General features: G+C 35.0%; 1 protein-coding gene across 3 annotated transcripts in view; it reads left to right on the top strand.

Annotated features, from left to right (window-relative positions):
- The window catches only part of LOC149804990 (E3 ubiquitin-protein ligase RNF8-like), a 44,580-nt gene extending 18,318 nt beyond the window's left edge, over window positions 1-26,262 (top strand). For all 3 annotated transcript variants that reach the window (XM_089946296.1, XM_089946304.1, XM_089946312.1), the window contains exons 5-8: window positions 335-751; window positions 5,714-5,918; window positions 9,320-9,652; window positions 16,739-26,262. In XM_089946296.1, coding sequence (XP_089802422.1) covers window positions 335-751; window positions 5,714-5,918; window positions 9,320-9,652; window positions 16,739-16,779 — 996 coding nt within the window. In that variant the 3' untranslated portion in view covers window positions 16,780-26,262. The remainder of the gene's footprint in view (window positions 1-334; window positions 752-5,713; window positions 5,919-9,319; window positions 9,653-16,738) is intronic.
- Window positions 26,263-26,776: the final 514 nt, after the last annotated feature.

Here is a 26,776-nt window from a genome sequence, read left to right on the forward strand (position 1 = left end):
GGGACTTTCTATAAAAAATATTTAGGTCACCATGTACAGCCTATCAGATGCTCAAAAATGGTTTTAAACCCCACAAAATATGCAAAAATAAAAACATTCAGTTTATCAAATTGACAATCTGACAGCATATTTGTGACCTGCTTTGCTTTTAACATAAATAAATTGGTACAAGAGAATTTTATGCTAGTGAAAAATGTAAGATAAATATTCCTTTTGGGTTGCAATTCTATGAAAAGAATGGGCTAGTAGATAGTATACATTAAACATTTGTTCCTTCGTACCCATTTTCTGTTTATGCTTTATCAATAATAAATGCCTCACATATTGATTTCAGGAGAGATTAAAACAGGAGAAAGAAGAACTGGCAAAGAAAATGAAGCTGGAGTTGGAACAGCAGTTGAAGGAGAAAGAAATAAATCTCCTCAGTCAGCTGGAAAGTCAGCGTCAGGCACTTATAAAGGAAAAACAAATGGTAGAAGAGAATTTACAGAGAGAGATGACTCGAGCTCTGGAAGAAAAAGATAAAATGCTTGAAGATGAACTTTTACAACAAAAGGAACACCTTGAAAAAGTGATAGAAAACAAAGAACTAAAACAAAAAATGCTTGAGAGCCAGCTAAATGAAACTAAGGCTGAAAAAGACAAACAACAGGAGCAGGTTCTCCGAGCTCGAGAGGACGTACTAGCAAATTTCTCAGAGATCATGGAGACAGAATTGCAGTGTAGTATATGCAGTGAACTCTTTGTCCAGGTTGTATCTTATAATTACACATATTTTGTGAAAGGGGGCATGAATGTTGGAATGGAAAGATATAATTTCATCATTCCACATGTGTTATTGCACTGTACTTCTGTTGGTTGTTATATTATGCTATATATATATATATATATATATATATATATATATATATATATATATATATATATATATATAGAGTGAAGATCATTTATAACATTTCACAGGGGACTGGGTTTCTAGACTGTTATAACCAAGAAATGTTATATTCATCTTCATCATTTGTTTTAATAATGTTTTTTTATTTATCATACCTATGATGTTGGACATAAATGTAGTAAACAATTTATACTGATATGATTACTTTCGGAACTCTTATGTAATGCCAGTAAGATTTTCACACAGCTTACATTTGTATAAATACATGTTACAGTAGTCCCGCTCTTATATGGCCACCCCTTCTGCACCAGGAAAGTGGCCTTTTAAGACAGGTCCCCTTGCCAAAAGGGCACTAAATTTTTTGTAAGAACTATATGTAACATACATGGTAAGAAAGCTACATACTTCAAAGCAATTAATATCTTAATTTAAAAGTAAATTAAAATGTTCTTCTTTTCTTAAGAATAGACTTATTTTAACTGAACACCCATTATCCTTTTTTTTTTTTGACATAGGCATAAAATACTAGTGGGTATTGTTGTCATGCACATTGCAAAACCATTCAAAAACATCATTTAAATCTTGGTACATACGTAATTCTCTTTCCATTTCCTCCATTTTCCCACTGCTGCTGAAAATTCTCCTTATCTATTGCGACATTCTTTATTCAAGTCCTTTCAACATAAAATCATTCTGTAAGTCTCTCTCTCCCCCCCCCCCATGTGTAATAATTCTCCATTCACCTAATGGCACATTAAAGTTTTGTAATGATTTATTCCTGCTTGTACTGTACTGCGATTTAATTATGTAGAGTGGACGAAATGCCCTCTTTATACATGTGACATGATTTCTTGGTCTTTGTCTGGTACTCTGTTTTGTTTAAGGTTAATTTCTGTGTGTGTTAATCCACAGAATCTATATTTAGCTTATGCTGACCATGTTATGATCTTGACAATTACATCCAGTTGTAATCATCAGAGAGAAGAACTTGACAGCTGTATGAACCCGGAACTCTATCACAACGTTGTTGAGCCAGTTTCCTGTAAACGTTGGCTTTTACAGATAATGATATGAGTTTAATCTCAGTGTAACACGTACTTTAGCCAACACTTCTTTCAGTTATGGACACCTAACATCAGAAGACAGATATTGGTAGAGATAATCGGATTACTTACCTTACCATATGAATTAATTCTTGGTTCTGAACACATTTAAAATCAAATTTGGCAGCTAATGAGGAGAACATTTGTACATTTTTGTACTATTATGCTGGCCACTGGTCATGTTAGAGGGGTGGCCATTCTTGTTAGGTACCTTGGAACACAAACTGAGTCTACTGTTGCTTTAAGTAGTGCCAGATAGTCTACTGTTGCTTTAATCAGTGCCAGATAGTGTCTACTGTTGCTTTAAGTAGTGCCAGATTGTCTACTGTTGCTTTAAGCAGTATCAGATAGATTCTCCTGTTGCTTTAAGCAGTACCAGATAGTCTGCTGTTGCTTTAAGCAGTGCTAGATAGTCTACTGTTGCTTTAAGCAGTGCCAGATAGAGTCTACTGTTGCTTTAAGCAGTGCCAGATAGAGTCTCCTGTTGCTTTAAGCAGTACCAGATATAGTCTGCTGTTGCTTTAAGCAGTGCCAGATAGAGTTTACTGTTTCTTTAAGCAGTACCAGATAGAGCCTCTGTTGCTTTAAGCAATGCTGGATAGTCTCTGTTGCTTTAAGCAGCACCAGATAGAGTATACTGTTGCTTTAAGCAGTGCCAGATAGCATCTACTGTTGCTTTAAGTAGTGCCAGATAGTCTACTGTTGCTTTAAGCAGTATCAGATAGATTCTACTGTTGCTTTAAGCAGTGCCAGAGTCTACTGTTGCTTTAAGCAGTACCAGATAGAGTCTGCTGTTACTTTAAGCAGTGCCAGATAGCGTCTACTGTTGCTTTAAGTAGTGCCAGATAGAGTCTACTGTTGCTTTAAGCAGTACCAGATAGATTCTACTGTTGCTTTAAGCAGTGCCAGATAGAGTCTCTGTTGCTTTAAGCAGTGCCAGATAGAGTCTGCTGTTGCTTTATGAAGTGCCAGCTAGTCTACTGTTGCTTTAAGCAGTGCCATATAGAGTCTACTGTTGCTTTAAGCAGTTCCAACTCAGGGTCTGTGCTGTTGCTTTATGTAGTGCCCGATCATAGTCAGTTTTGTTTACTCATAATAGCTAGTCTGTGTCTGGACAACTGAGCAAATGAGTTATTTCTGTTATGTATGTCACTGATGTGAGAATTAAATATTTTTGCAGAAAATTGTGATTGGAACTTCAATTTTATCTTTTGTTTCTTAGCACATCCAAGTCACAGAATATTGAATGCTCTTTAGTCTGTGCCTGCAAATGATACATATACTAAGCTGAAACCATTGTTTGACAGGTACAGTGAGATATCAAATTGATTAGTTTGGCATAAAAAATTCACTGCTATTGGTTATCATTGGAAGATGTTTGGTGCAGTACACAATTGTTCTGTTGTGGTTGTCATTTTTTAATTGGGAGTGTTTTTACTTTAAAATTATAGCTATTAATAGATCCCCTTACATTTCAGTAAAGTGTGTGACAAATTTTAATGAAAGAAGATAAAATGCGCAGTTGTTTATCTTCAATATTGGCACAACACCAACAGTAGTTTTATGACAATGAAAGTTTTGACACATACATCAGAACAGCATAACAACAGAGATATTATCACTGAATAACCAAAACTACATAGCCACCATTGTAATACTTAAATGCATTTGATAAAATAGTTTTAATAAGTAGATAATCTATGATGATGTTGTAGGATTTAACGCCATTTTTCAGCACACGATAGACTATACATGGCAGCCAGTATTAATGGTGGAGGAAGAACCCAGGAAATCGCCAGAAAGAACCACCGACCCTCAAGATGCTACTGGCAAGCTTTCTCACATATCCACGTTGGCCGAATCCGAGATAATCTATGAAAGTCTTATTGTTCTGATGATTTGTCACTTAGTAAGTGCTAGATTTGGTGGTTAATCAAGAAAAGGGTATAGAAATTAAGCACTTACATGATGAATGTGAGCAAAAAAATGTTATTGAAGGTTGCTTGTTTCATTAGATGCATGGCAAATCTGTGCACAATTTTGACGGAGTCACTCATTTTAAGAAAATTTATTAAATTTATTGAGGATTTGTGCGATTGCACATTTTATGATTAAATTACTGTTGCAGATTTTGCAAACAGTAAAATTATTTTGAGCCCATTTTAGTACTGTTGGATTAGTACTGTGAATTTTGCTTTTGTTGCTTTTTTCATTGATATTGGTTTTTGTGATTTGGCCAAAAAATAACAGTTTTGTTGGTATTACATCTCATGAATTGGGCAAGGGGTCTTTCCCTATTCTTTGTATGGACTTAGTGTTCATTTGGTTTTCAAGGTTTTGCTTTGTGGCAAACATGAAATCCAAAAAGTTTTGGTACCTTTTGAAAAACTGGATTAACAGTACTTTGTCAGATCAGACATTGGATGTAAGATAAATTGTTTCTGACTGTAAAGATAGTCATGTCCATTGGTAAAGAATTAGTGTGTGTGTGATTTGGATTTTTAATGTAGCTTTAACAATTTTTCAGTCATATCGCTACAATGTCTGCAGTGTGACAGTTTATAATGATGTCTAGCACTGGGGCATTATGCTGCCAACATGTAGCATGATGTCCCACCCAGTCACATTATCCTGACACCAGGCTGACCAGTCCTAACACTAACCTCCTAATGCTGAGTGCCAAGCGAGGCAGCTGCTAGTACCATTTTTATGTCTTTGGTATGACTCGGCTGGGGTTCTAACCCACGACCTCCTGCATCCGAGGCAGATGCTCTAACCGCTAGGCCACCGGAGCAGTCCCCAAAGAATTAGTCATCATTTTATAATTCTTGATACAATTACTGTATATCTTGCTTTTAAATCAAGTCCAAATGCAAACTGCACAGACCCAGACCTGCCTTTGCATAAATGCACCATCAGAGCTGGATCTATGCACTTTGTTTTGGAATAATCAGTGGAACAAACAACATAGACACTGATTTGTTGGTACAGTATGCGAGGGCAGATCATGGACTTTGTTGTTTGCAGTTATACTTTCAAGCAAGCATATATCAGGGCTTGAGTTTTGTAAAATGCAGGAGAGCTGCAAACAGCTCACCTGGAAGTGTCAAGGAGAGTTATTCACTAGTCTCAGATATTTACAACATCATCATTGAAGGCACATCATTGTGTATGGTACATGACATATATCCAAATGGCAGAACCTGTAAACACATCAATATTTGTGAAACACAACTGCCAGAAAGTCTGGGACAAAAACTGAGAAAAACACTGAGAGAAACAAAATCAGGAAATCTTTATTTTGAACATTGAGATTGGGGAGAGATGAATCACTCTCCTGGAAGCAAGTTAAGGAGTACACTGGCATGTGAGAACTATCACACTCCTTAAAACACAAACCTTGATATATGGTATGAAAGGCAGTTGCCACAGGGTGTGTAATGCCTTTGAAGTGAAATTTTTCTATCATTTTTCATGGGTTATTCTTTCACCTGCTGTAGTTTCTGAATAAACTGTCATGGATGTGGTCATTTGAATGTTATACAAAGATGATGGTTTAAATTCCACATCTTAAATTTACCCTCTTACTTAGGTGTTCGGTTGAAGAAATGAAATGCAACAAGTTAAATAGTCAGTTGACCTTAGAGTTCATGCAGCACTTTATTACTGAAACTTCATAAAAATAATCATTAAGTATTATGTTATATACTTGCAGGCTACATCTCTGAACTGTTCCCACTCATACTGTGCACTTTGCATCAATCAATGGATGAAGCAAAAGAAGGAGTGCCCAGTGTGTAGGTCCCCAATTACCACAGTAATGAGATCCATTGTATTAGACAGTTATATTGACAAGATGGTGGAACATCTAAGTGAGGAAATGAAAGAACGAAGAAAGGAACTTGTGAAAACTAGAAAAGGTACAAATGTCAGTGTGATTTGGAAACACAAAGAATATTTTTGATGTTATCAGAGATTTAGAATAAAGATATATATACTGTTTTACCCCAAACCCCATTTACCTAAGGCAAGTAATTATAGACAATTTACCTAAGGCAAGTAATTATAGACAATTTACCTAAGGTAAGTAATTATAAACATTTTTGAATGATTTTAGTAATGCACATGCCAACAATACCCCACCAGCATTTCGTGCCTAAGAATAAGAACTGTTAATTTATGTTACCTTGAAATAACTGTTTTTAAGACAAGAAGAACATTTTAATAATTAAGGATACTTTTAAATGAAGATATTAACTGTTTTAAGTCTTACATAGTTTTCCTGCTAAAATGCATACGCATATACATACACATCTCACAAATATAGTCCTCCTCTGAAAGGGCCACCTGTCTTATAAGGCCACTTCCCCAGTGCAGAAGGGGTGGCCGTATAAGAGGGGATCACTGTGTACTTAAGTACTTCACCCAACCATAAGGGCTAGGCCAGAGATGGAAATTGAATAAAGTTTACTGGGAACTTTGTCAGTCCCTCTACAAATAATATTTGATAACTGATCATAGTGGATCTGATACTTTTATTTATTAACACACCCCAAAAAGTTGCTGGGAATACATTAATGTTAGAGCAAGATAATATAATGGAGATCATATTTCTTGAGGTTGAAATGTTGCTGCATTTGTTTAAAAATAATTAGTATGAACTATGGTATGGAAAATAATTAGCACAAATATAAAAACAGCTGTATCAATCTTGTACAAAAATCTAAAAAGTTATGTACACAAATTTTCAAGCACTTGGATGAGGCATTCTCCACAAATTTTTCACCAGAGAGTATGTAAAAAAAAAAACAAAGAAAAGGTTCCTTTAAATTTTAAATCTGCTTTGGCTGAAGATTATAAGAAATGTTTCACTCTCAGAGAAGACCTTGATTAATCTGATGATAGTTCAGCAGGTTCAGGTGATATACACTATCAGTTTTTTAAACACTTATCTAATACAGCCCTAAGTGCACTACTTCACATTGTTGTGCAATAAACATGGGGACAGTGGTGACTTTATGCCATCATGGTCAGAGGTAACAGTGATACCAGTGTCCAAACCTGGAAAGTCCATTCCAAACCTTTCAACAATTGTCCCATAACACTGATGGTCTAAATTTGATAAACCTTGGAATGAATGACTCCTCTTTTACCTTGAATCCAGTAAACTGTTGTCAGACTTTTAGTGGGGATGTAAGCATCAGAGAAGAATAATTAATGATTTAATGTGACTTGAAACATATATAAGGGAAGATTTTGTAATAAAAGAGTGTATAACAACCATTTTCTTTGACTTGGAGAAAGCTTATGAAGTACAACATAAAGAATGCCCTGTTTAACTTACGTATTAGGCACCACATACCTATTTTTATACCCATTTATTTTGAAAGAAATTTAAGGTAGATTTTACCTTTCCTGACTGTGTACTCAGGATATGGGTTTACTTGATCAGGCACCTTTTTTAGCATAAGAATTTACAACATAATGAGATGCCTAAATTATAGATCTGACTTTATTAGAATCAAATGACTCTTGATATGCTATTGGTCAAGTGTATGCATGTCAGCTACAATTATGATTCAAAATGAGGTCAGAAATGTTCTGAAAGAAATGCATTTAAATTTTCAGAACAAAAAAACTGAATGCATTTCTGCATAGCTGCCATAACAATCCAAGTCACAGTATACTTCCAAACCCCCAATATGATCTTGTTTTCAAAAACAGAGTTTTCAGGAATCTTAGTGGCAAAGTTTACTTTATAAAGCACCCCCACCCACCCAGTCTTTCTTGACCACTGTGGTATATGCCGTAATCTATAGTATGTAAGAACTCTTACAGGGGCAGTTAAACAATAAGGTGATCAGAGATAAACAACTATGTTTCAGAGATTACTTAACTGGCTGATAATAGCTAGGGTGATGTGTCCTGTGAAATTCTTTCACATAGGTAAAGTGCACAAAGTAGAACAATCCAAGTCACCAGTTAAGTACGTCAAAGAAAGTTAACTGAAGTACGTATGTTATTACACATCACTGCATTGAATGAGAATGTCGAAGCCAACTTTAATAAAGCTGGTGATCAGTGGAAATGTTTCTTTGAATAAATTGCAAAATGTGAGCATTTCATGATCATTAGTAATTTCCCTTGCTCAGAGCATAAATATCTTAAGAGTTCAAAATTTTTGGCAATATCATATTGCCTTCATCAGCAACTAATGATGATCACATGACCTATAATGGCCACATGATACAAGGAGACTGGTGTAGATAGGTGGTAATTCAAGCCCCTCGTCCCTGTTTAGTGTTGGCCTCCACTGTTGTATTTTGATCGCCTCCTTCACTTTCCTTTTCCATATATTGTCCTTTGATGTGATATGATTGGCCATTTGGCAGTTTCCAAGACATCCAGCAGACTTGTTACAGTAATCATGTGTCACTAGCTATTAACTCGTGTTGAGTTGCATCTGGTCAATAGAATGGTATTAACCCACACATGAGGACCCTTTCCATAATGACTTCTGAAGGGTGACTAATGTAGATGCTCATGCATTTCCTCCTTTTTCATTTCATTTCTATTGAATGATACAATTCTTTCTTACTCAAAGTTGTATTTAGATTTGAAAGACAAATTTGTTCATCTTTCTGGGATGGCTGTTTTTTGGAAGGTAGCAGTAGTAAATTTCTAATGTAATATGGTCAGATAGGTAATAAAAATTTCCTTTGTATCAATTGAGTGCTGAAACATTGTTTGCATTTAAGGCCAGGTTGCAGGAATGTTGAAATTGTAATCATTATGACATTTCTCCACATCCTCAAAATTATCGTGCTGAAAACCTGCTTTTGGTGGAATTGGCTGTTTTTTAATTTTCTGTCAATATTTTGTTTAAATCTATAGTTAGTCAGAAAATTGTTCTTTTTCTTCCTTCAGTTTATTACTAACATTTTGCTGCCAGTTCAAAAGTTTTGTGAAAATACTGATGTGGAGCAGTATGACATCTTGAATCAAAGACAAATAGTCTTTACTTGTACATGTCATTGGATACATTTTTCCGGATGATTGCAGATGACTGTTTCTGCTAAGAGCTTTCTTGTGATACAAGATTCAACATTAGTAGTAGTCTGCTAGTTTGAGACTACTAATTTTCTGTTGGACTAGATGTTTTCATAATTTCAAAACTGAAATGGCATTAAATGCAAAACAGCAATATCAGCAAATAAATTTATGACAAATTTTAACAGGTAATGGATGCAAATCATCATATAATAGATTAGGAGGTGCAGTGCAGTATTGCTTTATGGCTTTATGTTCTTTTTTTCTTCAGCTGAACAGGTCAAATTTGATGAACAAACTAAAGCAAATCAGACTGCAGCTTCTGCTGGGCCAGCAGGAAGAGGGCGTGGTCGAGGTGGTCGAAATCGACGTAGAGGTGGTATTCGAGGGGGTGGAAGAAACACTGGAGGTACTAGAGAAGTCGGTGCAGCCCCAGCTGCAGTTATCTTTATAGAGGATGAAGATGAGAGTTCCAGGGACAGTGAATTATCATCAGGTGCTAGTAGCCAGAGCAGTCTCAGCAGCCAGAGTTCAGGGGAGTATGACTACGTCCCTGGGGAGCATGGTGGTTTTTTTGGAGGATATGGCAGATGCTTCACTTGTGGTAATTGCTTCTTTGATAAAATGCATTTTACATTGATTTGCAGCTTGGTTATTAATAAAATGGCCTACTGATGGTGGATGAGCTGATGAATTTCATTGAATGATTTTTTTTGTGCTTGGAAATTCATTGAGAAGAACTGCCAGTAGAAGAAGAACTGCCAGTAGCACTTCATATTTTCAATTTGACTTGAAAAATTATTAAATAAAAGGTCCTAGTAAAATAAAACCTTGAATGTAGAATAATAGTATATGAAGTATTCCCACAAAAGATTTTCGCAAAACATCAGTGTTATTTAAAATGTCTTGCAGGAGAACATTATTTTTCCCCAGGAATCTGCAAGACATCAAACACATTGATGTTGGCATTCTTCATGTAGATTGAACTGGAGAGATGAGGTGGTATAGACCTTTCAGACATGTCACTATAGGAATCATGCATGTTTTTGTGGCATCTGTGCCTGCCTAATCCTGAGAAGATTGTTGAAGGTTAAACCTGAGGTTTTAGGGTTTCAGCTTGCTTGAGAGATTTGGTAAACATTTATATCAGAAAGGAAGATATATCATCAGTATCCTTACATGAAAAAGAAAAATACAATTTCCTAGTAAAGGCAAAGAGCCAGTATTTTGTATTTACTTAATCATTTTCTGGGGTTGCTTCTTCTATGTTCTCCTAATCAGCTGATGTAAAACAGTTGATGTGCATGAGTGCCTCACAAAAGATAGCCAGCTTCAAAGACCTGTTGAGAAGAAAACACTTATGAAATCATAAAGCATAATGTCATTTCTATGGAAAAAAAGCAATCACAGATGTTTAGCAGGTGAAAATGTGAACTTTTGCAGAGTTTGAACCATATTTTGATTCGTACACATACGAGAATACACACTGGTTACCGTGGAGCAGAGAAGTCGAAAATCCACTATGTGTGTGTCATTATTTTTGTTTGCATTCAGTGAATACTATGTAGTAGGGCAGGAGAACACATCTTATTTCTCTTCCATGCAACTGGAAAACTTTACAGAACTACATGTTTTCAGTCAATAAACACAGACTATGGAGTGTAGTTGTTTGTTCTGAGTGCAGCCCCAGTAAATGTTTAAGTATAACAATATACTGGATTATCAGTGTCACATGAAATCAAATATTGATAAATGGATATGGCCACATTAGTACACTTCATACAACAGTGATGCATATATTTTTTTTGTAAGAATCAACGTTACTTAAATAGCATCATATCTCATTACCTGTAACCATTTGGAAAGCTATAAATTGAAGCCAGATGTGAGCAGTTACATAATGTAGCAATGTGGGACAATGTGTGTGGATAGTTGCCACAAACTGAACCATAGGAGGTGTATGCATTGGCAATAATTTAAAAAAATTTACTCGGGTTTTGCTCAAATTTAAGATTTAATTTACTTGGAGTAAAAATTTGTTGCCTCCTAGAAACTGCATTTCCGCATACTGTTGTTATGCCATATTAACCTCATTGACGTCACACTGATGGCATATCATCACCAACAGCAACATAATCAATAGTTTGAGGCTCTGGAAACTGAATGATTTCACCATTTTTTTACTGAAAAGTTCCAGGAATATCATGAAAAATCAAAGTGTTTTTAAATTATTGATCATTGAAACATCTTCAGCGGTTTATTTCAGCATTGTTTTTTCATTATTATGATTCATTATTTGAATTTAATTGCATGTTTGCAAGTATGCCTGATCACAATTTGACAATTTGGGAAGTATCACTACAGTCACCTTCAGGTCTCTTTCTGTGAGTTATATGTTATTCATCTTGCATGAGAAAGAGATGAAGAGGTTCCAAACGTACCTCCTAAGAGTGAACCTCAACCAGACAGTGTGCCACCTTGTTAGTGCCCACTGACAGTGGAAAACATGATTCTCAAATGTGTCAACTTCTGCCCCATTACAGAAGTCCTGATGTGAGCTTGATGAAGCTTTTAATAATGTGCCAAGAAAGAAAATGATGGATATTCTAAATGAATGCAGTTTAAGTAAATATGTGACTGCAATTTAGAAATTCTACTTTTTATATCCCCTCCCCCCATCCCCATAGTGGTATAATGTAACCCCTGTGTTCATCTAGCCATGTGTTTGGCACACATTCTCATTATTGCATAACAACTAGTTTTTGTTTTATTATGGATTGACATGACACTCGATAAATACTGTATTATTGGTTATCACCTGAACTGTTACTGACAGAAATGTTGGTTAAAGTTCATATAACATTAAGATTAATATTGTTATCTCTGTAGTCCCATGTTGACAGGAATGGACTCAGCAGTGTTGTGATGAAGTTTTGGGCTTCACACAGCTGTTGAGTTCTTCTCTTTGATGATTACATCTGGACATAATTGTCAAGATCATAACATTGCCAGCATAGGCTAATTATAGACTTTTGTGATTAACACATGCAGAGATATTAACCTTGAACAAAACAGGGTACCAGACAAAGACTGAAAAATCATGAGACAGTATTTGTATCACTTCCTTTATAAAGAAGGCATTTTGTCTAATCTACAGAAAGTTTCTTCTGCTTAATGAAATCGCAGTACTATACAATTAGCAGCATAGGACTAAATCATTACAAAACTTTAACATGTCATTATGTAAACAGACGCTTATTACAAGCGATATTTTCAACCATGCAACCATCTGAATGTGATATCCGCAGTGTCCGTAGATGGCTTTATGACAACAAATGTGAGACATGCAGTATTGAAAATATCTGATCATTTAAACAGCTGTTTAGAGGAACTGTTGATAAAACTTCGCAAATCAAATGACTCAGACTGTCTATAAAAAAAAAAACTTTAATAAGGCCAAGGGCTATCCTGTTTCTCTTAGAGATGTCCCATTTACAAGTCAGTCAAATCACAGTAGGTTTTGGTAGAAAAGCAAGAGCCTTTGAGTTAAAAAGCCAAGATGATGAAGAAGCCTTATTTTCTACTGCTAAAATTGGCTTACACACCCCAGCTGCAATATTCCCATTTTACTCTTCTGAGTGAATGTTTGGATTTGTTGTATAATACGTACATTCCATGTAGTTGGGGTCTCGCCAACAAAGAGCATGCAAATGGTGCCAATAAGAATGACATGGGTTTGAAACATTCGTCCAACAGCTCAAAATTGTACTGCAATTTAGACTACAAAGAAGAATTTATTTCACTCCAAAAGGAAATGAATTTGATATTCTCTAACCAACATTATTTAATCCTGCATCTTGAGAATGTGTTAAAAGAATTTCATATATGTTCCAACTTGTGATTCCAAACTATTAGTGACAGAATATAAACATGTGCAACTCGCATCAAGGCCAGTCCCTCCAGCCACACTTGTACATCATATGGAATTGACCCAGCTAATAACTCCAGTCCATCACAACTAGAAAAGCAGAATTTAATTGGATCTACACAAAAACAAAATCCCACCATTCCAGACCAACTGGAAAAGTTGTTTCAAGTCAGTCATTCACAGTATGTCTCAAAAGTTCAATTTAAGTTGACCAAAATGAGTTCTTTTTAAAAACTAATAACTGAGCATGTGATATGCTACCAAGTTCAAAGGTCACTGTGCAGTGCTATGTGTAGATCAATAATGTTACTGTGTATTTCTTCAAGTATTCTTTTGTATTTACTTTGGAATCTGGCAGAAATTATATTCATGGATTTTGAAGTGGTGTTGTTGTTATAGGGTTTAACACCATTTTTCAGCAAGATAGGCTATACATGGTCAGCCAGTATAAATGGTGGAGGAACAACCCAAGAAAACCCTGGAAAGAACCACCGACCCACAAGAAGTTACTGGCAAGCTTTCTCACATACCCACATTGGCCCAGTCCAAGACTCTAATGCACATGGACAGAGGTGAGATGGCAGAGATCTGTAACAGTGAGTGCTTTAGACCACTCAGCCACTCGTAGCCCCGAATTTTAAGTGAAATTTGAGTTTAATTTTAGCTTTCATTTTGGTGTCATTTTAATTAGTGTATATGTATGTGATGGCCCTCTTCCATTCATGAGAAGAGTCTTTTGGCTGTACCAATGCCTGTGAGTGCTTCAGGTAGGACTTAATTAAATGCTTACTCAAAGGCTACGTTGGATTTACTTTGACAACTGTTCGAAACTTAATGATGCTTTGGTATGACAACACACAATAGTAAACTGATTAATTATATTAGCAAATTATCATACATGAAATGTGCATGCATTACAGTAACATCTATGTTTAGGGTCAGCTTAATTTCTTATTAAAATCACAGACAGTGGATAAATCCAGGATATTCTATGGGTTCTTCAGACCTATCAGTATTTTCATTGAATGTATCACTCAAAAATAAACTTGAAAGTTCTAATAAAAGGCCCATATTTCCCTCTCTTCTGTTTCTTTTCAGTCAGATTTTGGTTCTTGATCCAGATGTTGATTCAACAGTAGTTTTAACAGTTTAAAGTCATTTCTAGTGCTTCACTGAAGTGACTATTAAATGTCATTGAAAATCACTATCTTGAAGAATTAATCCGTGCAGACATATCAGTCGGGTTTGTCTCTGTCTGTTTATGGGTGTAATTCTTGCAGTGAAACTTGTGTTTGTGTTTGCTTGCAATGGATACACATCTTCATACCTAAAAAGGGAAACGAATCTCTGCTTTGCTTTGTACACAAATGAAGATTGTAATTCCCATGTATCAGTGAAAGTTGCTCGTGCCCCACCCACCCCCAACTGTTGATCCAAATTTGAATCTCCATTTCTCTTTGATGCTTATGCCAATGCCATGATACATTTTTATGGACCCTGTCCTTCGGGAGTTTTTGAGGTATTGGTGTGCGTGCAGATATGATGGCTCTTGCTGGACATTTCCCCCCAAATTAACGTGATAGATATTTGTGATCTTTTTCCCAGAATTAACATGATAGCTACATATTTTTATATTTAATGCCAGTCTTTTAGAGGAAGTATAAAATGTTGTAATAAACATGAAGACCTTGATAGACTTGATTATTAAATATAATGGAAAATACGTTATTTTTGGTCCTGGATTTGTTGTTTTATTTGGGTATTATCCTTTATGATTAACTTGCCTAGATTTCTCTCAGTCTATGTATTAAAATGATTTTCGTCTTTCACAAAGATTTTCTTAAGAATTTCATGAAACATCAACTATTTTATGCCGTTCTGTTCGTTTTAGATCGTTTGACGTTTCGGCCTTGAGTTTTATGGAATGCTTCTTTGTTGTCAGTTATCTGTAGTCCATCATCTGTTCACAATTGGTATTTACCGCTACTAAAAATTTCCTTAAAAGAATTTAACCAAATTTAAAAGGAAGCATACTGTCATGAAGCTATTTCAGATATGTTTTATGTTTATTATCACTAACAGCAGAAATTCCTTTCAGCAACTATTTCAAAAAGCACTCAACAGAATCAGACTAAATTTAAATGAAAGTATCTTGGCCTGAAGCGTTTTAAGATTTTTTAGTGATGCTAATCTGCCTTATTAAAATTAGAAAAACATTAAAATGACGTCTCACAAAATGCTGAACAGAATTTGACCAAATTTGATATAAAACACTTTGGTATAGAGGTCTTTCAGATTTTTGTAAATGTTGCTGATCTGCCTTTAAGAAATTATGACCATTATTAAAAATAGAAAAACCATTACTAAAAAAAAGAAGCATTTCTTAAAAGCTGCTTGAAAGAATTAGACAGAAAGCATACTTGTTTAGATGACTTTAATACATATGATGCCTGTCTGCCATTAAATGTGGCTGCCATTACTAAAAACAGAAGACTAGAGTACAATTTTTCAAGCACCACATAGATTCCACTCTACACTTATCAGGTACTTAAGAAAGAATTATGGATGTCAGATGAATTTTTGTGCAATTGCGAAAAGGATAATGGATTGAATATTGGCATACTTCAATGCTAATTGCATGTTACTGTGACTGAAATTTCTTTACATGTGGTATTATGGAAAAAAAGTACTTCATAATTTGACTGATCAGAATGACTGCTCCCATGTGCATGAGAAAGGAGCTTGAACTAGTCCATGGTACACTTACTTCAGCAGTTATTAACATCAGGAAAATGAATTGTGCCAAAGTAGATGGTCACATAGTAAATTCTGAAAGTCATTAATGAACTATTAAATATAAAAAGGTAAGAAAGATTATCACCTAGTGACTTTTTATGTTTCCAATTTACCTCAGAAGTTGAAGAAGTGAAAATGATCAGGTGGATCTAGTAATCTTTAAAGAATGCACCTCTGATGCCAAGCTGTATACTCTATAACCCAAATTACATATATCAATTTTACACCAAAATAAAGGGCACTGAAAATTATTCTAACATTACCTAAGATGTACTACTAAACCCAGATATCATGTTTGAGGAAACCAAGGGAAGTAACCATTGAATTACTCCTTGATTATTCACAATCAGTGAGGTTCATTAGATAACTTGCAGTCACTGAGGTTCATAAACATCAACAACTGCATAAGCAGTAATGCAAAATATTGATGCAAACAAAATTTGGTTAACACTGATGGTGGAGGAGGGGATGACACTAGCAGCTTTCACTGATACATGAGGTATTTTGGCCTGCACAAATATTTTTTGTAAAATAGATTTTAATAATGTTGGGTGCTCTAGATGAAAAAGTAAAATAATGTTAATAACTGGAGCTGCCTTTTAGTATTAAACCATGCGTATCCATCGTAAATAAAGAAATTAAACTTGAGCTTCAGAGTTCAAATTATAGTCATAAACTGCACGAGCCAGATGCATCAGTATAATTGCACTTGATAATTCCTTGAGATTTCTTTTTTAAAATGCCGTTTCTTTGTTGAATGCACATGGCAGTGTTGACTTGGTACAATTGTGTCATGTGTACAGATAAATAGTCAGCATAAAGCAGTTGCAAAAATACAGGTTTAACAGAAAATGAAAAATAAGAAATACGTATGCTTTGAGGGATTTTGCAAGCTGTCACATATATAGATAAGTAAGAATATCCTTTTACCAGTTTGTTCCCCCGTTTTCTTTCTTTAATTCACAGGTTCAAGAGGACACTGGGCAAATGGTTGTCCATACAGGTAGCAGAGAGGGCAGAAGTAGACAGGAACACTTGAGAACAAGAACATTCAACAGAAAAGTACAAATTCTTGATAATTTAGATTAAGAGAATTCTTATTCAAGGGTTATCATCCTCTGTTGAGAAAACAGGCATGCCTATCACAGCAGGTGATGTGTCACATGATACAGTTCAGTGCTTGTTATCAAAATCTGTGCTAGCTTGAATTACTAAGAAACAGTCTTGACTAAGAGACAAGTTTGATCTACTAAGAAAATAGAACACCCACTTTGTTATAACACAAAGTTTGATCAACGCAGTCATTTTGTATGGATCAGAGTAAGTATTCTAGTGCAGAAGAAAGGTTTGACAATATAATAATGAAAATAAAAATTGCAGCATTCATTTTTGCAAAAGATGAATAGTTCAATATATCATCTCTGTAACTCATTTGTATATACCCAAACCCATTTTTACTAGAGGGGACAAATCCCCTTGTAGTTCTCTGTACATGCGTGCAAATGTACATATACATGTAAATGTGTCTGGTTTTGTTGGAACTCATAACTACAAATAGTTGTGATAAATTGAGACATAATTTCATGTCAGTATTGTTATCCATAAAATTTGCTGTTTGATTCATGTCTCATCTGCCTTAGCGATTGGCAAGACACAGGTATTACCTTACCGAGAGCCACTACCATATATACTTGCTTATGAGTCCATCTACAAACTGTACAGACCCAGATCTGCTGTCACATAATGCAATGCTAGATCTGGGTCTGCTTAGTTTGTCAGGAGTAATCAGTAGAACAAACGACATAGACCCTGATTTGCAGGCACATTATGCTAAAGCATATCAGGATCTATGTTGTTTGCAGTCCCCTGTCAATCAGCCAAAGTCATCCTCCATTGTGAGTCTTATGGGGGATCCTCGGGTACTCCCCCACTGAAATTCCAGGATAGGTCAAGTCCTTTAGATGGAATGGCCTCTCCAGTAATCTGACTCATATCTGTGCACTTTGGGGGTGTCTACGATCAATCTTTTTGTGACAAGGTGTAATCACAAGTTACCCACCTTTGTCTCTTCTAACCAAGACACAGAAGCTTGGGCTGTGAAATCTGTCAGTAAGCTGGGAGGGGTTGTTGGCATATGCTTACCCCTCCAGATCTTGATACCAAAAATAAAACATAAGTTTTGGGGTTAGAATTGCAAGATGATTTTTATAGCCCCTCTCAGATGGGATAAATCCTAGGCTACTGATCTACTAGATCTAGCAATAGATCTGCCTAGGAAAATTCTGGCCAACTCAAATCTTCTCAAGAGGCCATGATCACAGGCGTTCCATTCTTGCCTGGACTGCTTTGTTCATCACACTTGGTTTTTATCTGGACAGCCTTGTGAGAAAAACAACTTAAACTTTTAATTGTGGAGAGAATCTTGAGAGCAAAAAGGTCCTCCACTCTGAAAGCTTATGAGGAAAAGTGGCATATTTTCAGGGACTTTTCTCACTATCAATAATACCTTCCCTCAGAGTGCCTCAGTCCCTCAACTGGCTGAATTTTTTGTGTGGCTCTTTGAGGAGAAACAAATGGCTTTAACAGGGATGGTCCTGGCTTTTTAAAAGTTGTCACCAAATAAAATCACCATCCTTAATATTTTGTTGCCAATTTTCAAAACATGTCGCCAGAGCAAGTAGTGCATATTTTTCCAAGTCTATTAATGTAATAGGCAATGAAAATTGAAAAAGATGGGATGGTTATTACATTATTGACAACAAGCAATACGGCCATAATATTGCAAAATAAATGACTGTTTTGCACTACCTCCATTGCCTTTGCATCCCGCATCACTGTTAGTGCATAGGTTGTCACCTGAAATAAATGCATTATCAAATGCAAAATATCTACTTTCCTGACATCTACAGTCTCTCTCTTTTCCTCTCTCTCTCATTTTTTAAATAGAAACATATGTATGAAGCAAATCTATATTATGTATATTATTTTCTAAATAATAGTTTTGTAAGGAACTTTAGCTAATGACATTTTAATACTAAAACCCTATGATCGTACTTTGCATTGTAAGATAACTGATGCATAATGCAACCATCAATTTCATGGCATACAGGAATTAAATGCTTTCCCCCCCCCCTTTTATGGCTAGCTTTACAAAGTACATTGCCATCAACCAGGAGTTCAGAAATTTAGTTTTGCCATACTTTACACACTTGTTCTGAATTGCTTCCTAAATCCCAAGAATGATCACTGAATGCTTTAGACTTTTTTTTCTCTACAAGCAAACTAGGATATCGATTTCCACAAATGAAACTTATATGAGTCAACACCTGGCATTAATGTACCATATATATAATGTTACATGTTTAGGTTCTAATAAACAGTAACACAAAAAAGAGTGAAAACAACAAGCTTTGAAAAATGTAATAAATAATTTATTTCCCTGGAAAAATACTGTAAAAAAAATAAAATAAGAACTTACGGTTTCAAGAATCAAATCCAAAAATAATCCAGGAATATTCCATGAATACAATTTTAAAAGTCCTAATAATAAAATATTCTAATGATTTTAAGTTTTAGTCCCAGTGAAGAATCCAAGATGGAAGGTGATGACGTATGCTGTATCCTATTCAATATTGTTGTCTACATTTCCTTGTAGAAACACAATAAATAATCCTCCGGTTTTGGAAATCCAAATACATTTTTTAAGAAATGTCTTAGTTCAAGATTTCTGTATGAGCACAAAAATACTTCCAGAGAAACGAATTCATCTTTTAAAATCCAAATAATCTGAAGAAACATTAACACATAACTCTAAAACTTGACAGCAAGCGTTTTTAAGCCCAGACTGTCTCAGTTCTCTCTAAGTATCACTTATTAAAACTGACTAATGGACAATTTCGGAAATGCCTGAATTGCAAAATAGAGGATCACGTAATCATGTTTACATATAAAAAAGCACGTAGCCCCAGTATGACCTTGATAAAAACCAATCATTTTACTCTGAGAAAAAATGTTGTTTACTTCACTAAAACTATTTACAAGCCTTGGGTCATGTATTTAATACAGCCTCGATCTCATGCTTATTGTTCCCACAAGAAAAATAAATAAAAAAGAACTTGTTTACTTGTTGACATGACTGTTACTAAATTTGAATTAAGTTCAGGAACTAGGTCAGCCTTATGTGTTTACAGAAATGAACAGTCATGGTCAAACCATTTCTGGAAAAACTGAGTTCCTAGTAAACAGAACTACATTATTTTGACATATGAAATTCAAAAATAGAAAGATTTAAAACTTACAAACAATTAAATCAGATATAAAATAAATCAGATATATGTAACACTTCCACCCATAAAGAGAAAGAAAGATTTATATGATAAAGCTTTCTTTTTACTATAGATTAATTATACATGAGGTTAAAGAAAAACATAAAAACTCTTATGATTTAAACACAGTGTACATGAAATTCAAAGATAGCCTTGGCCTTAGCATCTAGAGGTTTAACATGTCCATGTCCCATGATATGTCCTAGAAAAGTTACACTAGCACGGTAGTACTCACTTTTGGATAAATTAATTGTCAAACATGCATCAGTGAGTCTGTCAAAGAATTTCCAAATTGTTGCTAAATGTTCTTTCTAGGTGTCTTTGTAGATAATGACATAATTGATGTAAGGATCACACTTGTCTAGACCAAAGGTAATCATATTCATGAGACGTTGAAATTTACTTAGCAACCCTTTCATACCAAACGGCATTACTTTATCTTGGTAAAGTCCATCTGGAGTCATGAATGCTGAAATTTCCTTTGCTTTTTCCGTTAGCGTAGTTTGCCAAAATCCTTTCAGAAGGTCAAACTTGGTGACATACTTGGCATTCCTGATCTTATCAATACAGTCATCGATTCTTGGTAATGGGAATTAATCTGTTTTTGGCACACTATTCACCTTCCTATAATCAGTACACATATGTAAAGTTTTATCTGGTTTTGGAACAAGTACGCATGGTGAACTCCAGCCACTTTTACTGGGCTCTATAAAATCATTCTCCAGCAAATATTGAATTTCTTTTTTCAAGTATTCCTGTTTGAGAGGGTTCATCCTGTACAGGTGTTGTTTCACAGGTTTGGAATTGACAATTTCAACGTCATGGAAAATTTTATTTGTTGTAGAAAAATCTGGAAATAAGTGCTCATTTTCAAATAATAACTGTTTGAGTTCATTTCTTTCTTGCTCTTGCAAACGTGAAAGTTTCTGGTCCAGATCTTTCATAATTTCTGAATTCTTAAGATTTGTCACTCCAATATCAGTAGAATCTGATGATATTCCTTCACTTAAATCTTCACTGAGTGGGACAGGTACAACTAAATTAATTGCATGTTTAACCGGGCTATCTTTATCAACATACTGGTACTCCTAATATTTATTTAGATTCTAGGAGCACTAACATTATAATTTAACTCATTAATTTTCTTCTTAACTTTGTAAGGGCCGTAATATCTAATCTGAAGAAAAATCTGAAGAATGAGCAAGAGCGACAGAACTCAATTATTATCAAACTCAAAAGTTCTCTCCACTGAAGTTATGTCATACGGTAATTTCTCTTTTGACTTGAATTGCTGAATGCGAAATTCACGCAAAATAGGCTGGTAAGTTCCAGACCTAAAATTTGACCCTTGACCCAATTGGACAGAGTTGGGAAGGCCAAATTGAACAGAAAACTTTCATCAAAGTTTTAATATTCTTTAAAGGAATCGTCTCTGGAAACCTTGTTGATGCACACATAATGGTCAACAGGTATCGGTTACCTGACTTGGTCTTAGGTAAGGGATCAACACAATCTACCATAATTCTACTGAATGGTTCATCAAAGGCAGGAATAGGTTGTAGATGAGCCTTAGGTATTTTCTGATTGGGGTTTCCTACCATTTGAAAGCTTTGACAAGATCTACAGTATTTACCAACATCACTTTTGATTTTTGGCCAAAAGAAGTGAGTCCAGATCTTGTGATAAGTTTTATTAATCCTTAAATGACCAGCCAATGGAGTTTCATGGGCCAGACTAAGTATTTCCTGTCTGTAAAGTTTTGGAACTACAATTTAATGAAATAACAGACAGAGACTTCAGTAGCTTCAGTTTCGCTAATGACCCTTTGAAACAAACAGGACCTTTTTCCTGTTTGACAACAAGTGATTGTCGTTTATCACCCAGATTAGAATAAAGAGAATGTGTAGTTAAAAGAGGATCACTGTGATCAATACCTTCTGATTGATCCAAACAAGGAGTGAAAGTGATTTCATCAGAAGCCTGACCAATACATGTATCAGCTAAAGGAATAATTTCCTTACCAACATCATTCTCAAGAGCTTTCTTTGCCATAGCACTGGTAACTGCACAAGCTGGGAATAAATCAGGGAATTCTTTTTCAATTGGAACGACTTTCTAATCCAAGCATGGCTTGTCAGTTAAAGTGGATTAACCGCAACCTTGTCTCCAGCTAGGTCATTGCCTAGTAATAAATGAATGCCCTCAACGAGTAAAACAGACACTGCCAACTGTCACAGGTCTTGAGACTAAGTCTGATGACAAATTTACACAATGGTGAGGAACATTAACAAAGCTGCACTCTACTCCCTGAATAAGAACACTCTCATTAGAAGAAGACTTCTCAGAAAAAGGCAAAATACTTGACAATAATGGACTCTGAGAAGCTGCTGTGTCCCTTAAAATATTAATAGGGATAGGATTGGCTGGATCACCCACAAGTAATATAGAACCCTTCGGTATGAATGGTTCATAATTCTCCATAATAAAATCAGACTTGGGTTTATTAGACCCAACAAATGTATTGCTTTCAATACATGACCGTGTCCTTGATCTCTTAGAAATAAGAGCATTTGGAATAGGTCTGTCTTGATTCTGATGCCTATTTTTCAATTTGTAGCAATCAGAAATAACGTGTCCTTTTTTTTTGCAATAGGTACACGTATGAAGAGACAAGGATCTTGAATCAAGCTTATCAGAAGCTTGATTTTTAGAAGTTGTGCCGGTTTGAGTTTTAGAAAGGCTTGTGTTAGGCTGAAATACTTTTCTGCCAGAAGACTGTTGAGTAGAAGTCTTATTTACAAAAGGAAATTTATGAGTTAAAGAATGCTCATCAGCAAGTCGAGCAGCATTTTCCAAGGTTTTGATCTGATGCTTGTCAAGTTAGGACTTAATGTCACCATGGACAAAGTTTTTGAAATGTTCCAGTAATACAAGTTGTTTGAGACTTTCATAATCTCGTTCAACTTTCTTTGCTAAGCACCTTCTATCAAATAACTGCACTTTTTCTCTAGCAAATTTTTGTCCAGCTTTTCTATAATTGCTGAATTTTTGCCGATAAGCTTCAGGGACTAACTCATAACCCCTTAAGATGCATTCTTTAACCATATCATAGTTACCAATTTGGTGAACTGACAGTGAATTGTAAATATCACTAGCCTTACCAGTGAGTACACATTGTAGTAATTGAGTCCAATGCTCCCTTGGCCATTTCAAATTTTCAGCAACTTTTTCAAAACGAGTAAAATATTTGTCTGCTTCTTTTTCTCTGAATGGGGTCACTAATCTAATATTCTTTGCAAGATCAAAACTTCAATTTGTATTTGAAGTGTGAATATGCTTTTCACTTGCCAGCTCCATTTCTTTTATTCTAAATTGATGTTCCATCTTTTTCTCTCGTTGGGGCCCATGAATGGCCGAGTGGTCTAAAAGCTCTCCGTTACAGATAACTGCCATCTCACCTCTGTCTGCATGGGTTCAAGTCTTGAATTCGGCCAGTGTGGGTATGTGAGAAAGCTTGCCAGTAGCTTCTCTTGGTTCGGTGGTTTTTTCCAGGTTCTTCCTCCACCATTAATACTGGCCGCCATGTATAGCCTATCGTGTGCTGAAAAATGGCGTTAAACCCTACAACAACAACAACAACAATGATCATCAGCGATTACACTAAGTTGGAATAAGACGAGCGGAATAACAAAGAAATAGGTCATAATTCAAACATTTTTGCAGCTGTTTCCAATTCATTATTATGCATTACTTACCAGTGCTTGTACAGAGTCTTTGGGTGACTGAGTGGTCTTTTTATAAATGTCTTTTTCTTTCTTTCTCTCTTTCTTCCTTATCTAACTGCATTTGCTTGTTTTCTTCTCTTTCCTCTCTCTCTCTATCTCTCTCTCCTCTTTCTCATATTGTAACTGCATTTGTTTTTCTTCCAACTGCATTTTTCTTTCTCTTTTTCTTCCGCTTGTAAATGCATTTGTTTTTCTCTTTCTTCTTTCTGAAGCTCCAGCTTCCTCAACTCATATTCCATCTTGTTTTTAATTCTAATTCCTTCACTTTTATGTCAGAGTCTAATACATATTTACTGATCAAAACCAAGAACTTTTATTTTCTACCAAATACTGAACCAAAATATTTCTTACTTCTTGTTTCATTAAGGAAGCCTTTACCTCAGAAAAATCATATTTTCTGGCAAGCTGAATCAATTGTTGTTCCTGGGTAGGATTTGAAAGAAAGATTTCTACTTTTGATGACATTTTAGAAAAATCTTGCTGCTTTTACTAAAGATTTCAAAAACATGGAAAATTCCAGTTTTCTGAAATATTCTAGCCAAAATTCAAATTTCTGGACGAGCAACCCATATCTTATGTTACATGTTTAGGCTCGAATAAACAGTAACTCAAGAAAGAGTGAAAACAACAAGCTTTGAAAAATTAATTTATTTCCCTGGAAAAATACTGTAAACATTATTTAAAAAAATAAGAACTTTTGGTTTCAAGAATCAAATCCAAAAATAATCCAAGAATATTCCACGAATACAATTTTAGAAGTCCTAATAATAAAATATTCTAATGATTTCAAGTTCGAGTCCCAACAAAGAATCCAAGATGTAAGGCGATGATATATGCTGTATCCTGTTCAATGTTGTTGCCTACAGTTCCTTGAAGAAACACAAGAAATAATCCTCCGGTTTTGGAAATCCAAATAATTTTTTTAAGAAATGTCTTTGTTCAAGAATTCTGTATGAGCACAAAAATATTTTCAGAGAAACGAATTAATTTTTTAGAATCCAAATAATCTGAAGAAAAATTAACATATAAACTCAAAAACTGGCAACAACTGAGGGAAATGACTTGACATCAAGCATTTTTAATCCCAGACTGTCTAAATTCTCTCTAAGCATCACTTATTAAAACTAACTAATGTGCAGTTTCGGAAATGCCTGAATTGCAAAATAGAGGATCATGTAATCATAATTACATTAAAAAAGTCACATAGCCCCAGTATGACCTTGATAAAAACCAATCATTTTACTCCGAGAAAAAATGTAGTTTGCTTCACTAAAACTATTTACAAGCCTAGGGTTACATATTCAATACAGCCTTAATCTCATGCTTATTATTCCCACAAGAATGTTTACGTGACTGTTACTAAATTTGAATTTTTGTTGGAAACCAGGTCAGCCTTTAGTGTTTACAGAAATGAACAGTCAAGGTCAAACCATTTTCTGGAAAAAGTATGAGTTCCTAGTAAACAGAACTACATTATTTTGACATATAATGAAATTTAAAAAATCTAAGGAATTTAATACTTACAGACAATTAAATCAGATATATGTAACAATAAGCATTAATTAGCATCATAAAATTAAAAGAAGAAATATAGAAACATGCCGAGCATATCTGCCCCCATAAAACTAATTTAGAATAAATATGTTATTTAATAAGCAGTGTTACATGCATGTATGTGTTAACAATAAGGAAATAAGGTGGGATATAAAATGTGGGAAATAGTTATCACATGTATGGTAGCTTGAGACCAAATTTGAACTGATAACTTAAATTCAAATCCATTTTAGGCATTGATTACTTGTCAATCAGTTGCTAGTGCTTTCACTCACTGTAGAACAGGCAGTTTCTTTGAAGTATGTCGAAGAGGCTTGAGTCTAACCTTTAGCTATTGTGCAGTTTGGGCATAGCTGACCATAATATTAAATGGGGGCATGTGGGGGGGGATAACACACTCCACAGGGAGAAACAGCATGTCCTTTGAGAATTTCTCATGTATTGGACCCGAAAAATTGGTGAATATTTCGTGAAAATGATGCTTAAATATGCCAAAAAAAAAAATTCCTGATGGTAGGTTCCAGTCTGCATGTTTTCAGATTCAATCTTCTAACTTGGTTTTTGGATAGATTTATTTTTTGCATGACATGCTAGAATAAATGTACGGTATTAACTAAATTTATTCAACGACTATTTTAATTCTTTGGAAATCTTTCTGTACATTTGAAACTTTAACACATAAGGGGCATTTTTCTTTGGAACGTATCTGGATTTCTTGGAATTGAAAGGACTTTTAGGAAATAGGAATTCATTTATCATGCTGTAAGTTAATTTAATTCTTTCACTTCTCTATTCTGAGAAATAAATTATTTTAAATTATGCAAAACTTGTTTGTTTTGTTATTTCTTGTTGCGTAGTTTAAATTCCTGGAGTCATAACATGGGATTGATGGTAAAAGTAAAAGATCATTGAGCAAAATTAACTTACCCCGCCTTGATTCATGTTTGGTGATACACTCCTTCAAAATATCATAACCAGTTGTAAACGAATTGACGACTTGTGCCTTGATACATATATCACAGAACCTCTGCTTTAACTTTGTATCATATCTCAGCCACGGATGCCCAAGTTACCAGTTGTCAAGAAATTTTTGGGAACTTTTGACCCATACATCATGATGTGGTGTTGCACTTGAAGCATTACTACCATCACTACATGAGGATGATGTTGGACTGTCAGGTATAACTCAGGTTCAGTGACTATGTTGTCTGATGAATTTGCACTAAATCCAAATGCTGTTAATTTTGTTAACTTACTCTTAGGATGAGACGATGAACACACAGTGGTAAACTTTCATTTACCCATGATAAAGTTGCACTGTTGACAGTATATAATTCTGA

Source organism: Sinohyriopsis cumingii, chromosome 2, assembly GCF_028554795.1.
Source record: "Sinohyriopsis cumingii isolate HCF-2022 chromosome 2, ASM2855479v2, whole genome shotgun sequence".
NCBI lineage: Eukaryota > Metazoa > Mollusca > Bivalvia > Unionida > Unionidae > Sinohyriopsis > Sinohyriopsis cumingii.